We start from the raw sequence: 22,601 nt of genomic DNA, 5'->3' as shown, positions 1-22,601 counted from the left end.
TTATTAAAAATACTATCCACTAAGTGACTAAAATATAGGTACAACCTTACGGCACAGCAGAATATCAGAAGAACATGGCAACTTCCAATTCCATGCGGTTTAGCCACTCCGGGCATGGCGCTATAAAAAATAACCATTTAGTATTTATATTTTATTATTTTATGAGAATTCAGGCATTGAAACATACATAATGTTTCAATGTATTTATTGAATTACCTACCTACAACAGAATAACAAAAATTGTTTGAAGAATAATCGATTATAACTTTGTGGAAATTTTAACTAAACAATTTAATATTCTTTACTTTCTGTTTTTAATTTCTTAAATTATCTTTTTCTTCAAATACAACAGTTGATGCAATAAGGTAGAAGTTTCCAAAATGTTTATAGTTGAATATTATTGGTAAATAGTAATGAGTTAGCAATAATTGCTATTTGCACCATTATTTTTTGGGTACCTTTAGGGCTATTACAGCAATAACAGTTGTGATTGCTACTTCTAAAAAATTGAAATTCCCTATCACTATAATAAATTATACATTTATACACAATAAATACACGTTGAAACTGTAAATTGCTTAAACATTTTGTGAGTATATGCATATTGCATAATTTATTTTAGTTATCCAAGTCTATGCTGATGCAAGTCTGAGGAAAAAATATAATTTATATATTAATATATTTCTATATTTTTAAGTCTATTTAGTGTTTTTTACGGCATAATAATAATAATAATAATAATAATAAATAATTGTAAAAAATTTGATAGATTTGATCCAACACATTGTATTAATCAAAAAATAATAATATATTTTCAAAAATTTTCAAAAGAAATACATAAATGGTTTTTTTTTATTTGTATCCTGATTCTTGAGTATAGGTTACAAAAGTAACTTTCAACCTTAAGCCCTGTGCCAAATATTGTACACAAAAATACGCTCTTCATGAATAATGATCCTGTTCTGTAGAATCAACCATATTTTTTTTTTTTTTTTAAACCATTAGATGGTAATATTTTACAGGTCGTATGAAACTCTGTTTTTTGACATTTTAATTTCAAACTTTATAATATATTCTCAAAAATAATACAATTTTAAAGGTTTTTTTACAAATTATATTATACCATTATTTGAAATAAAATAAAAATATGGAAATTGATGCGGTTTGTAGGATGTCATTTTCTTTCAAATAATAAAATAGATAGGTATCAAAATCCAAAAATTCTACAAGGCCTGACAATTATTCCTGTGAAGTCATTTTTTTCAATATAATACACCCTATCAACCCCCCTACAAAAAAAAAAAGGTATAGGGCAGTAGATTAGTTGAAAAGTATTATAACTAAAGGGGCAACTAAAATATAAAATTTAATTTTTAAACTTTATAGAATTGCGGAAAATTTTAAAAACCGGCACCAGACTTCTTAAGTAAATTTACTTAATATTTACATGAAAAAGTGTAACTTAACTTAGTTACTAATTCCATTTATATTTTTGAATAACATTAAAATAAAATAGTTAACTTTTTTTAGGATGACATAACTGAAACTATTTTAAAAAAATTGTCTACTGGGTAACTTGTACAGCTTTGAACAATATAGTGAGTCATATACGCACCACATCTTCAAGTTTGAATACATACCTATAACCTACTACATTATAATAAAGACATTAGAATATATATTTAAGGTAGATATTATATATTTTAATGGGTAGGTATTTAAGAATTATTTTTAAAAAAAATGTATATATATCCAAAAAGAACTGAATAATGTTGATACATAGATAAATATGGAAATATTATTAACTATAATAGTTAAACTTATACATTACATAGGTATAAGGTATACTATATGACATATAATATTGTACATAGGTTATTCGATACATTTTGTATACACTCAATACACATTAAACTTAATATAAATATGTTTACATAGTTTATATAATATAATAGTTATAGTTGACAATAATAAATAAATATGAAAATTATTCAATAGGGTACAGCACTATTAAAGATTATAAATTATTGATATATCACAATATGTTAACATTGATAGGCGAGATTATGATAAATACGATTAAAATAATCATTTGTACAAAACACTATTACAATATACTATTATAAGAAATTAATTAAATAACATAGAAAACTATCAATAAATTATTATATATTTTTTTATAAAATTAAATGGTTATATATACTTAATACTGATGATGTTATGTTCACTTGGAAGACTTCTTTTTACCCTAGAAAAAAAAATGTTTTATTTATTTGGATGAAGTTTTACAAAATTGTGTACATTTGTTGATTACACATTTTAAGTCTACTCGTTAAAATATTTAGCACTCAAGCCCAGGGCTTAAATTCTAAAATAAAATATCATTTTTCCGTTTTTGGATATTTAAACGTTATACAATTTTAGTGTTTAACGTTATTGTACTTTATAACGTTATACGCAATTTTAATGATTAACGTTATTTTACATTGAAACGTTATTTGATTTTTTCCGTTTAACGTTATTCAGTTTTTAAACGTTATTTTAATTTTTTGTTTTTGTTAAACGTTACAATTTAAAAATAAATAAGGAATTGTTTTTTTTTTTATAATAAATTCTAATGTTATTTGTGCCATAATTATCCACACTGTTATTTAAGAATTATGAAATAAGTAGAATTTGTTGGCCAGGTTACATTACCTATTTTAAATCTTCCTAGAGTTTTTAGCAAGGAGCTAACTGATCAGTTAACCTTTATCAGTTAAACTATTAAGTAGGTATACACCATAGACGATTAGACGAAAGGTAGTTAATGACAATTTGACGACAAATCTACAACTAACTAAACAACAATAGCAACTTGAAATTATATCAAATTATACTCCAAATAACACGCCCGCATTTTTTCACCAATTAAATCAAACATAAACGGATAATAATTTTATTATTAGTTGAATATTAAATATTTTATTATAAAGTAATGAATTCAATATTTATAAATAAACCTACCATAAAATAATTCGGAAAATATAAATTATTGTCAACACAGTCTAGCCAACTTTGAATTGTTCATAGCTATAAGATTTAAAAAAAAAATTATATTGGGCTCAATGTAAAAAAAAATCACGAACGTTATTTCAAATAACGTTTTATGCAATTTTTTTACGTTACAAATACGTTTATTGTTTATTTTTAATCATGAATTATGATTAATGACATATTATGTTAAATGTTATTCAATTTTTTTTCGTTTTTTGTTTTATTGTATTTCGTTTATGTTTTTTTCTATTTTTTTTCCGTTTATTAGCGTTATAAATTATAACGTTATAATAACGTTTTGAAGCCCTGCTCAAGCCTACAATTCAACAATTGTTTTGTTTGAAATCATCAAGATTTTAGTTTGATTTTATCTTCTTTTTCTCATTTATAATTTGAATATACTACTAAAGAAATAATCCAAAATGTCTGCCCGTGTTTTAATTCCAATTGATTAATAAGCAGTAGTCTATTTTATAGTCTTACCAAAAAAAATTGTTTTTCATTTTGATAAATTTTTTTATTTTTCTTTAAACTTTTTAAAATAGTGGATGTCGGTCTGCTGTACAGTAGGTGTTGGGTGGGCCATTGTATGGATGTGTAAATTTGAATGCAATGTGGTATAGTATTATTGAATAAAAAAAAAAACAATTTTAATCAGAGATGGATTCTTACCCTTATCAAGTATATTTCAAGATCTGTTTTTTGTTGTTGTTAAAGTACCTAACTTACTTTAATATTAGTATAACAGTAGGTTGATTTAATTTTTGCAAAAACATAGCATCTTTTATATTTATTAAGATTTAATTATTATATTATTAATAATGTATATTCTATCAAACTCTATTATTGTTCATAACTTTTGAGTCAACACCACCTTACCATAGAACAATGAGTTTATGCCGTTTCTGGTATAAATAGGTAATAGCTTAAGAAAATGTTATACATTTTGATGAATTATGTCAAAGTTAAAATTTCAAATGCTTGTATAAAAAAAAACATAGACATTTGGTGAATATTTCAAGTAGGTATCTAAGGTTATTCGTAAGTCATTTACTTCAGACTTTCATAAAAAAATTACTGTGATTTACGCTCTACATTGTTTTAAAGTACACTGAGTAATACTTTAATAACAACTTATGAAGTACTTAATAGTACAGTAGTTTTATAGTAGTATAAAAGACCAAATAAAACATTTTCTTGCCATTAAATAGCTCAAATTGGTTAAAATTATTTGAAAATTCGTCCTGTATGGACAACAGTCGTATATATATTTAATGAATATTTAAGTACCTACAGGTTATATGTTTTTGAGTTACACCATAAAAACCAATCAATTTTCACCAAAATCCAGTTTGGTCTTAGTTTTTTTTTTTGGTATTTCCCTAAACTTATAGAAAATTACTTAGAATTTTTTTACTTTTTAACTTTAAAAAAATTAAAGCATTTTTACTTTGCCAAAAGGTTATGACAAACATAAAAAAACATATTCTGAAATCAATACATTCATCGCTCAGAATCTAAAAGTTACAAATTATGCAAATATGTAATTTATATTTTAAATCCAGAATTATGAAAAAAATTGGCATCAAATTAAATTTTTTGTGTATATTTTCATTATAATTTTGCAAGTATGTAAAGCCTCAAAACCCTAATAATTATATCAAGGATTTTGAATTTAACTCACTGCTTTCATTTTCAATTGACTGTTAAGATCGTCTATATGTCGTCGCTCTAACACAACCGTCTCGTTTAAACTAGCCAAATGTTCGGTCATTGCTCTGAGTTGTGACTCGTAATTGGTAGATGTCAAGTGAAATTCCTCTTTCAGATCATCAATGTGTTCTGATGCCTCATGTAGCTTTATTTCCAGATCGTTACGCACAAATATGCTATGGTCCAGTCGTGTTTTCAATGCGGTGATCTATATAATTTTAAATATATCAAAAATACATGAAATTTTAGTCGACAAAGAATGATTGGCATATAAACAGAATAATAATATACGCGAGCTAACCTCCATAGCGTAAGCATTGCTTTGGCTGGATAATTCTTTATTCGTGGAAATCAAATTGTTAATTTTCTTTTCAAAATAACATTTGAGTTCTTTTTCTCTCTCCATTACTCCATCATTAAATTGAAAACCCGACTCGCATTTTCCCAACTGTAAACCAACAATATATAATTGATTAAAATAAATCATAATGAGTAAATACTAAAATTATCATTATTATTAAAAAAAAAAAAAATATTATATTATAATTATTATTGTAATTACTTTATCATTAATAAATGTGATATTTTCTACCACAAACATGGACTTATTAAGTATAAAGTCTATGACATGGCTTAAATATACAAGGTTATTACAATAGTACCTCCACTACATCATTTTATCACATTAACAAATTAAAACGGCAGCGTAAGAGGACAACCTATACTATGATAAATATTATATACTAAGATATAGACTGTACTATATACACTTACGCTGCCATTTTATTTTTGTTTGATAACAATATAGGTTATGTACAATAACCTTGTATATTTGAGCCATGGTCTATGTTAATATAAAATATTTAATTTAAATTTAAAATTCAACGAAAGCCAACAGGTCGCACATCTCATCGACTGTTGGTAAAAGAAAAATACATAAAAATTATAAATATCTATTGTGTGAATTTGTTTAAATTTAAACGATTGGCGTAGTTTTCAGAAAACTATGAAAAGCCTCCAAAAATAGGTTACATATGTTATAAAATATAACATTAGTTACAGATTGAAAAGTATGACTGCGTTATAAAATTACTCTTAAGTATATAATTACATATATTATTATAATTGTATTACTTACTTCATTTTCCACCGCAAATGCCTCCGAACTTGCAGAATATTTGTCTTTATATGGTACCTATCACAATATTTAGGAAATTAGTATAATAAAATCAAACTTTTATTTTCTTATAACAATCTGTTAAGTATACTTACACTTTCCTTTTTTTTACATAAAAGTTTATACTCATTTTCCCAATGGATTTTTTCTTGTTCTAATGATAATGACCTGTTCATCTCTTCATTTAATTTTTCGTTATAAACATGAATAATACTTTTGTAGCTATTTTGAGAAATTGATGCTGAATTTAATTCTTCTTTAGCCTGAAAATAGTTTGATGATTGTAAAAACAGTTAAAAACTAAAACTAATTATAACTGTTACTTGTTTTGAATGTTTCACGTGCAATAGTGGATTTCTCATATGCCAGTGCATATCCACTTGGCTATATTTATATAAATATTCAAACTCCAATATATTTATGGCCCGTAACAGCTATAAAATGTACACAGACTGAATAGAAATTCGAGAGTAAAAATAATAATTAAACTGTACATTGAAGAAAATGTTTATAATGTAAAGAACATTTTAGATTTGATTTATCATATTAGAAATATTGTTTTACTTACAGTATGTACTGTGTCATAAGCACCATCCAATTTCTTGGTTATATTGGTAGGATCCAAATATTCACCAGAGTTCACTAACTCTGTAAATTAAATAAATTAAAATCACATATAATTTAAAGTAATATATTTTATAAATGTTTAAATACCTCCAATAGGAAACTTTAATGCCATAAACGATATTATGTTTTGACGCAAAGCTGAACAATCAATGTTAACAGTATTATCTATAAAAAAAAAAAATAAACAATTAATATACAATTAACTATAGGAACAATACAAAAAATTTTTATTGTAAACTTAAAATAAAAATTCAAGTAGAATACATTACCTGATTTTATGAATTCTTTAATAGAATTAACACATTCAATATATTTATTTGATATGAATAACAAAATATTTTCCATAACAATGTGTTGAGAATCAAATCTAAAAAAATACAATACAATTGCTACATTGCACATTGATTTATTATTTTCATCTATTATTAGATGTAATTTAGTAATTTTAGTTGTTAACAATTTGTTGACCACTTATTGTTGAATCCATATAACAAAAAATTAACCATTAACAAATTTGTGTACAAATCAACAGTGGTGTGGCGAACTAAAAATTTTCCAGAGGCCAGTTACAAATATCCCAAGTAGTTATGCATAATAATGTATTAATGACTAATGTAATATAACAAGTTATATTTCAGATCGTTATTGACTACCTATTGAGAATATCATATTAAATTTACTAGAGGACCCACTGGCTACCACCCACCCCTCTATTTAAGAAAAATTTCAGAGGCCGAGGCCTCTGAAATTACCGTTCGCCACGCCACTGCAAATCAATATAATATACTTATTATTATTTTTTTTTTATTATTGATCCGAATAACATCGGCAGCTAAGGCCAATTTATAGTTTGAATTATATTTACATTTTATTTACAATATTATTTTAACTTATATTTAAATTAAGTTGTTTAATTTAGTTTCCTTAGGATAAGTTGATAATATTTATGTTTTTATTTTACTTATTATTTGTATGATAGTATTAACATTGATGAATATATTTTAATTAATATTTATTGTGATCACATTTTCCTTATCTAATCTTAAAAACATAGGAAAATATTCAGCACAATGTGGCAAATTTTATTTTCTCTATATTATAGAATATATAACAATACAATGTCATCAGTTTTAATAATGACAAAATTCAAAAATTGTATGTAACACTAAGAGTAATAATGTATTAATTTATGCTTACTTAAATGTTTTTAAATCAGCACTGTAAGTTAGAATTTTTTCCAATACCAGAGAATTACTATGTAATTTATTTGTCAATGGTTTAATACTTTTTTGTAAGACACGGAAAGCCTGAAAATAAAATTTTTTATATTAGTTCAAAACTATATAATAATACTATTATATCCAACAATCAATAATAAATGTAAATACAAACATCTTTTGGGTTAATATCTTTGAGCAAATCTTCCAAGACATCATTAAGATTTATAATAAAAGAAAGAAAAAAATGGAGAACCAAAGCAACAAAAACTTTTTGTAATCTGTCTTCGTCAGATTTATAGTTATTGTCCAAACAATCTAGAAATACAAAATGTATACAAATTACAAAAATATAAATTAGTATATATATAGTACTATATAGCTTGGGTTTAGGATTAGGATGGACAAATCAACATTTTTTTTTTTTCAAGTGTTAAAATATTTTTTATGTAATAACTAAAAATAATAATACAGATAATAAATTATACGTATTATATTATACTATATACAGTATACAGTATAGTTTGTTCACATTTTTATTGATAAGGAGTTAGAAGAGTGCATATAACATTACACAGGTTCCACAAAAAAAGCCAATCTGCTATAAATATAAATGTACTTATTATAATTAAATATTTGTTATACATATATCTTTTACATCCTTGCACAAGTACTCCCATTCTCAGGCACTCGTTACACACACCAAATACCCTATGGCTAATAGTATGCAAGACTACATGTATTGTCTCAGCTAGCAACATTTTTGTTGGTTTTGGCACGTCACAATGCAGCCAGACTGATAATCTATTTATTCATATTATACATTTAAATATATAATATTAGTTTATATAATATATATATATATATATATATATATGTATATTGTTTAAACATTTTAAATAATGCATAAATGCAATAACTTGTGCAGAAAATATCTGTTTGTCTCATAGTTAGCTTTGCCACTGTATTAATATTTTTTTAAACAAAATAAAAATTAGATGTATTTAATTTAATTCTTTTAATTATACTTATAATACTTTTAACTGTAAATATACTTACAATGATTAGGATAAATGAGGCGAGAATCTTCAGTGCTTATTTTAGTTCTAGACTCGAGTTTATTATATAATATGTTGTACAAACAAGCAGTAACAGAACATTTTAATGCTGTTAATTCTTCATTGAGTACTTCACAAAAATTATTCGGACAACTATTTTGTATGCCTTTACAGTGCTCAATTTCTGACATAATGAGCTAAACATAAATATAAAAATATGGTTACAGATACTATTAAATTAGATTAGATTAAGTTAGATAAAAAATGTACAAACATTGTAATCAAGCTGATTTGAATTTGTGGAGTCTAATACACGTTGTATAAATTGGTGCATTGAGTTGATATCTTGTCTCAAGAACTGCACATCCTTGGATTTAAAATCATCTGCTCCTTTTACCTTTAAATTAAGCAATTATAAATATAAATCACAAAAATAAATGTAGGTATAATGCAAATAATATTTAAATGTTAAATACAAAATCACAATTTATTTTTATTTTTACAGCATTAAGAATTTAATAGAAGTATGAATAATGTGATCTACTGATGTAACTTTATAACCTTCCAAATGATAATCTATATTTTTTTTATAACATAATACATTAAATATTTTTTACACAAATACGATCCATCTAAATGGATTTTAATAAATGTAAAATACCTACTGGTATTATTTTATTCTTTGTTAATATAATAGTTAGGTAAGAACTTTTAACTAGAAAGTGCTACAGGTATTATTAAAACATTCATACCATTTTAGAAACCAGAAATTGATCACAATTAACCAATGATAAGCCAGTGGGTTAAAGGCCTTTTACAATTAATCATTCCTAGTTGATGATTGTTCAATGTAAGATGGTAATAATATAAAATACTGTGAATGTAGTACTTATGAATAAAAATATGTTTACAAGGTATTTTGTTGTACTGTTATCATACTGTTTATATTTAATATGTATATCTTTAAGTTGAGTAAATTGCACTGTATAATATTATAACACATTAAGTTGTGAATGCCTCTTTACTCAAAAATTCATTAACCATGTCTAATTTAGACAAGAAAAAATGTAATACATAATAATATGTACTACAAAATTACAATGATTATAATAATGTAATAACATTTATGATAAACATAAAAAAAAACTTACTTTAGAATTTACTTGACTTGTTTTGTTAAAATTCTCTTGAATTTCCGAACTACTTGTTGACATTGTATCATATTTACAGCTTTCAAACTAATTATAGTAGGAAAAATTAATAAATAAATTATCATAATATTAAAATTTATTTAAAACAAATTGCATACTTGGTCCAGAGATTCAATACTCCTTTGGTCCAATTTTGATGTTTTTGCAGTATAAGCTTTTTTCAAAACATTCAATTGCATTCTGGCCTACAAATATATAATTTTAGGTAAATAAAATGATAATTTATTGATGGTAAATACATTATTTATTTAATAACTAATGTTTTTAACATCAATTATTATTTATTACAAACCTATTGCTTAACTCTAATATTTAATACAACAAAAATATATTTCTTATAAAATAATATTTCACCAAAATAATAATGTATAATTTTCCCACTGTGGTTTCTCCGCCATAGTCGTTAATAGGTATATTAATTAGCAGAAATGTACATAGAAAACATAGCAACATAAAAATGGTGTGCAGCCAGGGCAAACTAGGTAAACGCCGCATGCCCACTTAAAAAGGAAGGAAATTAAACTTATTAAATTTATATATAATGTCAATTGGAAATATTTCATGTAATAATATAGGTAGTATTTTAGATATAATATACTCCATTATATGTATTATATTATATTAAAAATTATAAAAAAGAAATCATGAAATATAATTATTTTGTTATTTAGGTAAGCAATATATTGATAGAAGTACTCAGGATTTCGATTATCCAGCTTGTATTATTGGAGTAGTCATAATCGGGTACGGTTAGACGGGTTGATCACGGTTTTATTCAATAATTGGACGTTGCATTGAGCAAATATAAATACTTTTAGAAACAGATTTTTCGATAATCCAAAATTTTTTTTTTTTAAGTACAATTAAACAATATAATAATGTTAATATTGTTGTACGCGGACACAAGGCATAAGCTTCCATCACAGAATATTACCTGTTCAATATATACAAATAGTTATTATTTAATTTTTAATAATTGTTAATTCTTTTTATTCTCGATGGTTAATTTTAAGTTTTCTTTTTAAATAATAATTGTATGGTTTTTTTCTTGGCGCTTACCAAGCTTCAATACCACTGCACGCCACTGTTACAAAACCTCTATCAAACACACTAATTTTTAGTTTTAATGTCAAACACATTGATATATTTACTTTGGCAAACTCCATGGCCAATTTATCATACTTCTGCTGCAGATCTGATTGCGATTTATCGGTTTTGATGGAATCCGTATCCGACATAATATAGCTTGTGGCTTCTAGATGAAAAAATTGGCATTAATAGGTACCTACTACACGTCCAGACTTGGGTAAAATATTTTTTAAAAGTATTTCAAATACATATTCCGAATAATTAAAAAAAAGTATTAAGAATATTTTTTTTTTAGTTCATTTAGATTTCAATAACAAAAATATTATTTTTTCATTTCTGTGTTTATAAATGAACATACACTTTCGATAATACACACCTATATGGATATCTATTAATTATAAATTATATTCAAATAAATATAGTTAACAAGTAATAATTACCTAGTAATATATAAGAGTATAAGAAAGTACATAAAAAAAAGAGTATTCCGAATACTGTACTAAGAATACTTGTAAAAAGTATTCAAAATACCGTATTGAATATTTAAGTATTTAAAAAGTTTGAAAAAAACACACAAATGAGCACCCATGTAGAGCATCCAATAGAACCACATAACAACAGTATACTTACGTGTCGACCTAGGAACGGAGTACAAAACACAATTTAAACTAGCACTGGATCCCTGAAGTTTTGTAGTTTTCAGAAAAGGGCTCGCGAATCATTTTATAACCTGTGAGAGACGAGAGATCGTGAAAGGTTGCTCTAACAAATTCAGGCAGGCACCGACGTCGACCACCGTTTAGACTTGAGACAAACGAACAATTTCGTGAGGCCGGGAAAACCAAAACCGGGCGGTCTAACGATCGTTACGATTTATCGCGACGGACCAGTCAAACCTGGCGAGTGTAAATTCGCGAGTTTGACAAGAACAATACAATTTGAATAATAAATAATTATAATAATATCATCACGGCTTAACTAACTTACATGACTTAAATAATACATAATATTAAACCAACAAGCCGCCGCTTATCACTGTAATTAATTGTCGTTATCAAAACGAAAGAGAAAATAACAAACAATACTCGTATCAGCGCTGTGGTTATCTTACGTGGCTATCGTTGCGCGGTAATCGGTAGGTTTTATGAAATGGTGGAGAACACCGACAGCCACCTTTTCTAAACGTACGGTCTTAATTGACGACCAGCTTCATTTACATAAGCTGTCTTAAAACGTCCTAGTCCATAGTCATTATCCGAATAGATTTAGTTACTCATTAAAACCTACTAATCTATATTTTAATTGATTCGTTTCAAAATACCTAATAATTAGACAATTTTATATACTGAGCGGAGCGATGAATGTATTGGTTTTAAAATTATGTGTGTTTTTTGTGTGTTTACCTACACGATAAGTAGTCGAAATAATGCTTTGATTTTCAACTTCAGTATCTTGTTCGATGGGAGAGTGAATATTGTTGGTGCATTGGGGAGAAAATTCCCAGTCATTTTAAAAAGCACTGAGAAAAACAAAAAAATAATTTAGGAAAACCAGGAATTTTGTATGTAACTCTAAAACAGATGACCGTAGATATATGAAATTGAATATATATATATATTATATTAGCATTTTCTATACACGAAAAAATTTTCAACAAATATTGATTTGTTTTGACCTGTTCACGAACATTTTCAGTTTTAAATTTTTTTAGTTTTTATTTCTATAAAATATGTCAATAAAATTTTATTTGTTGAATAATATATCTTGAAAATTTAATACAAGGCTTCTAATATATTGTTACAATGACATTTGAAAAATATTAAAAATCCATAGTCATAGTATTTTTGTGAAAATGTAAAATAGAAAAAATAGTCAATATTACAAAAGACACCGACCGTATACCTAATAGTAATACACTTTAATACACTACACGGACACAGCAGAAAACACTTAATAAAAAGACTATTTCGTAAAGACGAATCACGGTGATAACTAAATACTATGAGTTATTGAGTTAAGATAAATAATAAGCAATCAATGTTTAAAGTTTTCAACCAAATAATGACCTGGGGCTGGAGCTACGTAATATTGTAAAATATACCTACTGATCGCAATATCGCTCGTATGAGCCAATGTTCTGGGAAAGTGTAGAGCTGGTTGTTGAGAATTTTCTATCATCGAGTGGCATAATATTCCCATATTATATTTTGTGTAAGCAACTAAATATTAATAATAATAATAATACCCTAGTTCCTAGATATGAGTCTAGATAAAAAATAATAATAAAGTCATGTAATTATGTCTTATAAACACGTATAAACATATTCTGACATTCTGTCGAAATTTACAATAGTCGATAATTTGTTTTTAGAAAAAAAAATAGAAGAAAATTTAATGCATTATAGAATATACTTAATAAAAATTGTTATAAATATTGAAAAAAAATTCATGGGGAGATCTAACATTTAGTTTAGTGGATTCCGCCACCAAACTGCTTAAACTGGGAAAACTTTAAAACTTTATTTAACATTATAATATTCATAAACACAAAATGTTATCCAAGCCGTAACTATTTTATGATATTATTTATATATAGTCATAGAGGTCATCGGTAAAAAAGACCAAAGAAAAAATAACACGGATAAAATAAACACCTATTTAAAAATATTAGTATATTTGAAATCTTAATTATAATTTCATATTTAACTATTTATACTATAAATTTATAATCCATTTTTATCATAAAAATAGGCGGGCAAATGCTAGGTGGGTGCTTTTCTATACAGTAATTATTAGTGTCTAAGGGCCTATTAGGGCCATAATAAGGGTCATAATGTACTAGTGTCACAGCAAACGAATATAGACCGTTTCATTAATTTAACAATATAAAATATTGGAAAATAACATGTGACATGTCATCAACTGACATAGGTAATTGAACAATTTGTTAAGTACAAATATATAAAATTTTGTATACCTAAGAAAACAAAGAAAATAAAATATAAAGAAAATCTTGAATACAAAGACCATAAGAAGGTAACCCGTATATTCGATCACAATTTCGAAAGTGACATCGATGAGTATATTACATTAATATTTTTGTATGATCTATGGTTGTCAGCACTCAGCAATACATTACAATTTGGTTCAACGGTACATGTCGAAGGAGCGGAAGGAACATTTTTATTAGCATTTTGGCATTCTGCATACCTAGTGTATTTTACAAAAGTGCATTTGTGTATTTTTAACAAGACGCTAAAACATTCAGGTATAGTTTTAAATTTTAATTACATAACACCATTGATTATACATACTAGTATTATAGTATTATACTATGTATAATCAATGATAATAAGCTTTAATGCCGGGCTGCACAAACAATCACTAAATATTTATTGAATCAATAGTGTGCTAGTTGTACCTTAAACATGATTTAACGGCTAATAAATAATAATGATTGGTCCATTAAACTTTATTGATCCATAAATTTAATAAACTTTTTATGCAACCCGGCATTAAAAATCTAAATAGTAGACAACGAGGGTCAATGATTAACCGTCCTCTATAGAATAAAATATATTTACCCGTCCGTGGGTACTACGTATTGGCGCATGGCAGCGCCTTCAACGTATAACACTGCTGTGAACTATGTTAGTGATCTCAGATCTGATATCGAAATTTCAGCCGTAGCCATTTTCCTCCAAAAACGAGATACCATTTTCCTCCACTGTCTATTTTCCTCCAATAAATAAATAAAATAATAAAATCGTTAATATAAATAATTTATGCATAATATCAAAAAAAAAAATAAATATATTCTTTATTAGGCTTAATCGACAGCTGATATATATATATATAGCCGATACCAGAATGTATCAACCGAAAATGTGATCCTATTGCAGGGCTTGCATTTGAAAAAAATTCTGTTACGTTACGCGATTTTTGCGTTTATCATTATTTAGAACTAAAACGTCATATAGGCGTGACTAGACTTCATCGGCAGGGACAGCCTAGCTAATTACCGGCGCTACCTTATTAGTGAACTGAAAAAATCCCCATACACCCAAAGCCGTGTTTTTTTAAGCCCCCCCCCCCTACACAATGAAATAATTACATCATTTAAAAAAAGTCTAAATTATCTATTTATAATAATAATCTACAGTAACTTCAGGTATTAGCAGCCTTGGATTACCTACACCACCCACCTAGCTACAAACCAAAAATAATACAACAATAATATCAATAATACCTAGATGCGTACTGTACCTTCGTAGTCTGTCTCAAGTCTTTATAGTAGGCTTTTCCGATTTCGGTAGTCAGGAAATCAATCTTTGTAAGTAAATGGTAATTATAACGATACCCACCGAAAATCAAGTTTTAAAAAAAAAAGAATGTTGTAACCATTCAGATTTAAAACTCGGTAGACCGGCACCTTTCAAAAATTGCAGGGACAGTCCAGGCACCCTAGGCTGCCACCGTAGACACGCTTATGCAAAACATTATACAAGTTTTGCGTTTATCGTTATTTAAAATAGTGTCAATACCGATGTTAATACAATAATACCTATAAAATTTAAAAATAATAACTAATTCGGGTAGATTATGGCCCGGATACGAAATATAATATAATCAATTCTTAGATTGTCGCATGATATAAACGTTTCTACAAAACCAAACCAATAGACCTTTTAAATAAATAGATTTTAAAATATTTCGTTTTGAGTTATTTTTCGTTTAATAATATTCTATAAATTACGTTTTGCGTTATATGTTTTATTTGATTATCTATAATACCTATATTTTGTTAATCGTTATGTTTTGTTTTGCGGTATTTAATTATCTTTGATTATCGGTTTCCGTTATAACTTATAATTACGTTTACAAATTTCAACCGTTTTTTTGTCAAATATAATGTTATAACTATAACGTTATTATAACGTTTGCAAGCCCTGGATCCTAGCCTTACCTACTTTATCTTTACAATACGAAACGTAATACTACAACACTGGCTAAAATATTGGATGAAAATATTATCAATATTTCCGTCTAAATAAATGAGGAGGAAAATAGAAACGAACCTTTTTTTGTGGAGGAAAACGGTATCTCGTTTTTGGAGGAAAATGGAACTGCCCGAAATTTTGACTTTGAGACCAGTGGCGGTCAAACGGGGGGGATGAGAGGGATAAATCCCCCCCATGAACTTTTTTCAATATTTATAACAATTTATAATTAAGTACCTATATTCTATAATGCATTAAATTTTGTTCTATTTTTTTCTAAAAACAAATTATCAAATATTGTAAATTTCCACAGATTGTCGGGATATGTTTATACGTGTTTATATGACATGACTATATTATTATCTAGACTCATATCTAGGAACTAGGATATTATTATTATTATTATTAATATTTAGTTGTTTACACAAAATCTTATATGGGAATTATCCCACTCGATCATCGAGAATTCTCAATAACAACTAGCTCTACACTTTCCCAGAACATTGGCCCATACGGGCGATAGTGCGATTGGTAGGTATATTTTACAATATTACGTATTTTTTTTTTATACCAAGTCATTAGTTGTTTGAAAACTTGAAATGTCGATTGCTTATTATTTGTCATAACTCATAATATTTAGTTATCATCGTGATTCGTCTTTACTCTTTCGTGCTCGTGTTTTCTACTGTAGGTCCGTGTAGTTCTATTACTTACTATTATACGGTCGGTGTCTTTTGAAATATTGACTTTGATTACCTATATTGTCTATTTTACATTTTCATAATTTATTACTATGTCTATAAAAGGAAAATTACTAGCTATTTTGATGCAAATTACTCTACTTCTAAACGCTCGGTGGATGAAAAAATAAGTAAGGCCACCAATATCGTTACAGAAAATCAAGTTGTGACTTAGCGGTAATATTTTTTCTATGGCTGTTCATTGTGCAGTTAATCAGAGGCCCTGATTGTTTTCGGTGTAGTAGGATATTTTCCCGCCGACATATTTTTGATGTGGACATTTTTCCCCAATTTTTTTTTTAAAGTTTATTATTGACTAATAATATTGAATTTAATAATACAATATTATTTAATAAGAAATTATTTTTTTTTTTAAATTTAAAACATAATATAAGCATTTTTTTTTTTCATAAATATAATAGGTTATAAATCTATTAGTTCGATCCACTGAACTACTTCAAAAAAAAAAAAATAAAAAAAAAATAAGCATATATTTTATATTTTAAGCATTAAAAATGAATAAATTAATGGTCGGGGGGAATGTCCGTGATTCAGTGTTATAAATAATACCGTGATATCTAAGTTATAAATAAAGGTGTATTTACCATAATTTTATAAATTGATATTAGACATAACCATAAATTATATTTTTAATGATAAAATAATGCGTAATCAGCCGTATCCCCTCCCATGACAAAATCATTTGACCGCCACTGTTTGAGACCCAAAATATTGGGAATATTCCCAGTTACCCTGTATAGGGGTAAAGTCAGTGGCGATGTAACATCCAAATTTGGACCCAGAAGTGAAATTTTTAACGGCCTCCCTCGTCCATGTGCCTATAATGAGATATGAGTGACATCGATGAGTATATTATATTAATATTTTTGTATGATCTATGGTTGTCAGCCATACTTAACAATTTGGTTCAACGGTACATGATGAGGGAGTGGAAGGAACGTTTTATGTTTTTTCATTAGTCATTCTGGCATTCTGCATAGTGTAGCTACCTATTTTAGTAAAGTGCATTTGTATATTTTTAAAAAGACGCTAAAACATTCAGGTATAGTTTTAACTTTTATTTACATAATACGCACTAATGTCGGCCTGCATGAATAATCACTAAACATTTATTAAATCAATAGTGTGCTATTTGTCCCTTAAACATGATTTAGTGGCCCATAATGATTTCCATTAAATTGTATTGATCCATTAACTTACCTAATATATTTTTCATGCAACCCAGCATTAAACATCTATATATAGTTGACAAATTAATATTTTACACTACATCGTACTTCGAAATCTGTATTAGTTTTTATTTTATGTATTACGCCGTTTCGATTAAATTCTTTACTTCGCTTTTATGTTATATAAAATGTACTATTCTATAATGTGAATAATCGTCTTTAAATAATAAAAAATATTTTGACCAACCAATAGATTCCCTTTCCATTGGTCCACATAATGATGTTTACCGGTTATGCATGAATCACAAAAAAAGTGATTTTTGTTATTTGTTAATCTTATATTAAGTTTTTCTAATGTATAAAAATAGGTATATTATTAACATACATTATATTTTTATGACTTAGCCTATCATGCCATAATTTTAATGTGTCCTTGATAACAATATTCACTTGTGGTTCTTCTATAGGTATTCAATGTTATGACTTTGAACTTTTTGTTTTTTTATTGAGTTAAGCCCGGCAACTAGGGTCATTATAGTAGAGATGTAAGCTTGAAAATTTTGAAAATTTATTTTTTTTGTACTTTTCCTAAATTAATTATTTTTTAATTTTAAATAAAGTTTTAAAATACTTTACAAAATTACTGTTTCATTTTTATTTACATTATAACAAGTATAACGTCAGAATCAAACAAAAAACTTATAATAAAAAAAAATATAATTTGGGTAAAATTGAGAAAGTGAATCAAACAATAAATTATCTCCGTTAAAAATTGAAAAATCAATAATTGTAACAAAACGATTATATACTCATAATTTATACTGAAGTAAAAATACAACATTTTTAATAAAAGATAAAAATGCACATTTATTACCGAGTTAAATATTATATATTGATTTAGGTATATATTATTATTATATATATTAAATGATTTGTATTTTGAATTTACTATATTATATTCATTAGAATAATAACAACATTATATTAAAATAGGTAAATAGTAATAAAAGTACATATTTTAAAATAAAATTATGAAGGTTAAATATACTACAACTATATATAATATTAAAAGATTTATTTGATAAGAAATTAATATAATAAATTATAAAATTTTTAAAATTTACATCACTAGTCATTAGATGTTTTTGTTTGGTAGGGGGGGGGGGAGGAACGGTTGTGGTCGGAACACATTTTGTATTTGTGGCTTGCAAAAATCCCCTGGTGGTCACCCATCCGGGGGCTAGCAGTACCAGTCGATAGGTACACTGAGTGTTTCCGCAGCTGAGTGTACGAACCGCGCCACACTTTGAACTATAATTTAAATAGTTTTCCATGTCTTTCACCTGTACAGAAACAGTTCCGTTTCTTGAAAACGCGCATTTATTTTTATCTGATGGCGTTAATCTTTTATCTAACGCTGTACAACACGCACATAAATTATACTTAAATTCCGGCACAAATAGTAAGTCTAAATGTCTAATAAATAATAATTATTCCATTTATTGTTTGCAAATGATAGTATTTTCATATTACCCTTTCTTTCTACAGTTCTACTAACAAAATTGAATCGTCATATTCATATTCATACTTGAATTGTTTTGTCAAACAATAGGTACGTAATAATTATAAAACCAATTTATTTTACCGCACATATGATCGGATGCTCCTAAGTCAAGTAACCAACTTTACTCAATATCGTTTGTATTAACACTGTTTCAGTTACAAATGCATTGCCAATTGCCACTATCACTTTTGCTAATATTGTTCCCCCGTGTGTCTTCTTACTTTTTGATTTTTCAAGTATTTCCCGCATTGATTTTTCCAATGCCCTGGTAAATTACAAAAATAATAATTATCTGGTTTTCCGTTAGCTTTATTTTTATTTTCAAATTTCCAATTTTTCTTTGGATTATTTGCCGTACGTTTACGTTTATAGAATATAAGCTTTTAATTTTCAATCGCTGTCATAGGTAGGTACTTTTTTGTTGAAGGTACTATAAGTTTTTTAATTAATAATCTACTCGTTAAATTATTAATTGTTTTATCACCTGCTGGGATAGAGTCCCAAGCACTCTAAAAATTATTATACATATCAGATAAAATCATTAATATTTACGTCAAAACCATATAACTGGTTCCCCTTCTGCCTTCAGTTTCATTGCCAAATTATCTGTTTTGGAAATATGAGTCGACATAATATCATGTGTCGATTCAATTGAATAACAAAAACACTTTTATTGAAAAAAAATGTAAACTTGCTTCTAACTTTTGTTCGTAAATATTGAGAAATTGTTCCTAAATTTCAAACGCACTCTCAAAGTTTTGTGATGGACCATTGTCCACTAAAGCAACAAATAATTTTTGACTACAGTAGGTACTATGCTAATAGTCGGCCTTATATTATATACAAGTGACCTATTGCCCTTGTTTTTGTAATATTTATGAAGTGATTCACACTTTGGGAATAACAGCAATGTTGTTCATATTTCACAATATGATGCTACTTTTTATACAATATTAAATTATTTTCAACAAATATGTTTTGTTTCTTTTTATTATTGTACCTACCATAATATAGAAATTAAAACTTTATTTTAGTAGAATTATTCCAAATGGAACCCATAAGACCATCAAGGGGAAAAACCCGTGCAAAAGCCCCTGGAATGGCACCACCTACTGGCATAACCCAGCAAAGAGCCCCTAGACTACTAGGGCCAAGACTTGGGATGCATGGTGATTATGTACCAAAGCCTAGAATATCTGTTGATGATTTGGCCCATATACAAGACCCTATGGCAGAAGTAAGAATCTATTAAAACTTCATATTATTTACATACATATTTATATGCAATTTTTTTTAAGGTGCAACAAATTACAGAAGGCCTCAAAAATTTGTGTGCAGGTAATATATTACAGACTATATATATAGTCAGTTTAACCCTTTCACTGCTATGGACCTACTAGCTATAGACATACTATTACGTTCCTTTATCCATAAAATAAAATGGGTAAAAAAATAACTAATTTAACAGTAAAAAAAAGTTTCTGTGTTCATTATTGTATTAATGATACACATTTTAAATCATCATTATTTCTACTGATATCCAAAATGACACCACTTCTAAAATTATAGTACGTGGTGCAACGTTGGATCTGTTGGGTACCCTGGTTGTATAAATTTAAAACTTAAAAATCAAGCCAATAAATATATTTATTTTTTAACATAATATGGTTTAATACAACTTAATTTATTATTTAAGAACATGAAAAACAATAAAAATTGAAATTAGTTGACCAGAGAAGGAGAATTTAGGGAAAAAACTGAGCGGTGAAAAGGTTAAATTAATAATACCTAAATGATATAACCAACTCATGTCTTATAAATTCAAGTTCAGATAGACAGTATTGTTAATTATGATAAACCTTAGCTAAGTTGTTATTATTATACATAACATACCTAGTTAGTGCTAGTATTTAACAAATAGTTTTCATTTAACTAATTTTATAGATAAATTCATAAAAAAAAAAATTTTTCTTTTAGTTAAGTACTTACTTTTTTTTTTATATTTGTGAAAACTTCCTTAGAAGCTGCACTAGTACCGTTAGGACGTGGAGCAATGCGAGGGCGAAGACAGATTGAGGAACATTTTAAAACACCTGTAAGACCTCAATCTTCATTAGGTGTTATTGGAAAACAAGGTAAGGTTTAATATTCTAATAAAATTTGTATTTTATTTTTTGTAATATCTAGAAAATATATTTTACATTTATATGAGAATCGTCTAGAATTTAAGGTTACAACACTGCAAAAATTAATTATAATTTATAGAAAAAATGTATTGTGTATCAGAGTTAAAATGTACTTTACTGAAAAAATGTTTACTCGAAGGGCTTTGAAAAAATTAATTTTGAATTATTTCAATTATATTAAATGATCAGGATTCAAATTTTAATGCTCTAATAAAATATTTTTAAATAAATTAATTCACTTTGAATATTTTTATTTTTAAAGAACAAAAATTTGATGTTGATATAAATAAATATTAAAAATGGAAAAAAAGTGTACCTATAGGGGTTTTTACATGTAATTTTGTCAAAATTATATAACTGAAAAAAATAAATGAAAATATTTACTGTGAAATAGACATTTAAATTTATCACACTGTACAATAATTAGTGTTTCTCTAATATTTAGAAATAAAAATTACCTATGTTTGACTTCCAATAAGTTTTTATTGACCAAAAATTAAATCTTTCTTATTTCTAATATTTGACTTAATCTTTTTTTTTATTATTATTTAGGTTTATTTATTTTTCATTATTTCTATGGTTTAACTTTTTTTTTTTATCATTTTTTGTGACCATCAAAAATAAACCTGAAATAATTCACTAAATCTGTTTAAAATACCATACAAAGCAATAAAACTAATAAAAACACTCTAACAAAAAGTGGTCTATGTACTATGTAATTGATACACATTTATAGTAGGGAGGATCGTGTCAAGCATTCCATAAAACAAAATGCAAATGCATTGAAATCCGA

General features: G+C 26.6%; 2 protein-coding genes across 4 annotated transcripts in view; one reads left to right on the top strand and one right to left on the bottom strand.

Annotated features, from left to right (window-relative positions):
• Positions 1 to 1,788: 1,788 nt before the first annotated feature.
• LOC100163822 lies at positions 1,789 to 12,167 on the bottom strand. The gene is made up of 17 exons (XM_001952108.5): positions 11,759 to 12,167; positions 11,191 to 11,294; positions 10,138 to 10,224; positions 9,980 to 10,066; positions 9,103 to 9,225; positions 8,830 to 9,025; positions 7,946 to 8,088; positions 7,751 to 7,860; positions 6,823 to 6,920; positions 6,641 to 6,718; positions 6,495 to 6,574; positions 6,250 to 6,360; positions 6,022 to 6,189; positions 5,888 to 5,944; positions 5,051 to 5,197; positions 4,721 to 4,957; positions 1,789 to 2,248 (listed from the first exon to the last, which is right to left on the bottom strand). The coding sequence occupies exons 2-17, from the start codon at positions 11,275 to 11,277 to the stop codon at positions 2,225 to 2,227; spliced, it is 1,833 nt and encodes a 610-aa protein (XP_001952143.2). The 5' UTR covers positions 11,278 to 11,294; positions 11,759 to 12,167; the 3' UTR covers positions 1,789 to 2,224.
• Positions 12,168 to 14,323: 2,156 nt separating this feature from the next.
• LOC100167976 (piwi-like protein Siwi) overlaps positions 14,324 to 22,601 on the top strand; it is a 22,917-nt gene continuing 14,639 nt past the window's right edge. The window contains exons 1-4 of one of the 3 annotated variants that reach the window (XM_016804870.2): positions 14,324 to 14,396; positions 20,660 to 20,859; positions 20,921 to 20,960; positions 21,644 to 21,757. In XM_016804870.2, the coding sequence (XP_016660359.1) occupies positions 20,671 to 20,859; positions 20,921 to 20,960; positions 21,644 to 21,757 (343 nt within the window). In that variant the 5' untranslated portion in view covers positions 14,324 to 14,396; positions 20,660 to 20,670. Of the gene's footprint in view, positions 14,397 to 20,487; positions 20,860 to 20,920; positions 20,961 to 21,643; positions 21,758 to 22,601 lie in introns of those variants that run through there. The other 2 variants (XM_029487525.1, XM_029487530.1) reach the window with 2 other exon arrangements.

Source organism: Acyrthosiphon pisum, chromosome X (genome assembly GCF_005508785.2).
Source record: "Acyrthosiphon pisum isolate AL4f chromosome X, pea_aphid_22Mar2018_4r6ur, whole genome shotgun sequence".
In the NCBI taxonomy this organism is placed as follows: Eukaryota; Metazoa; Arthropoda; class Insecta; order Hemiptera; family Aphididae; genus Acyrthosiphon; species Acyrthosiphon pisum.
Note: the sequence above shows the minus strand (reverse complement) of the source record. Positions and strands in the feature narration are given on the sequence as shown.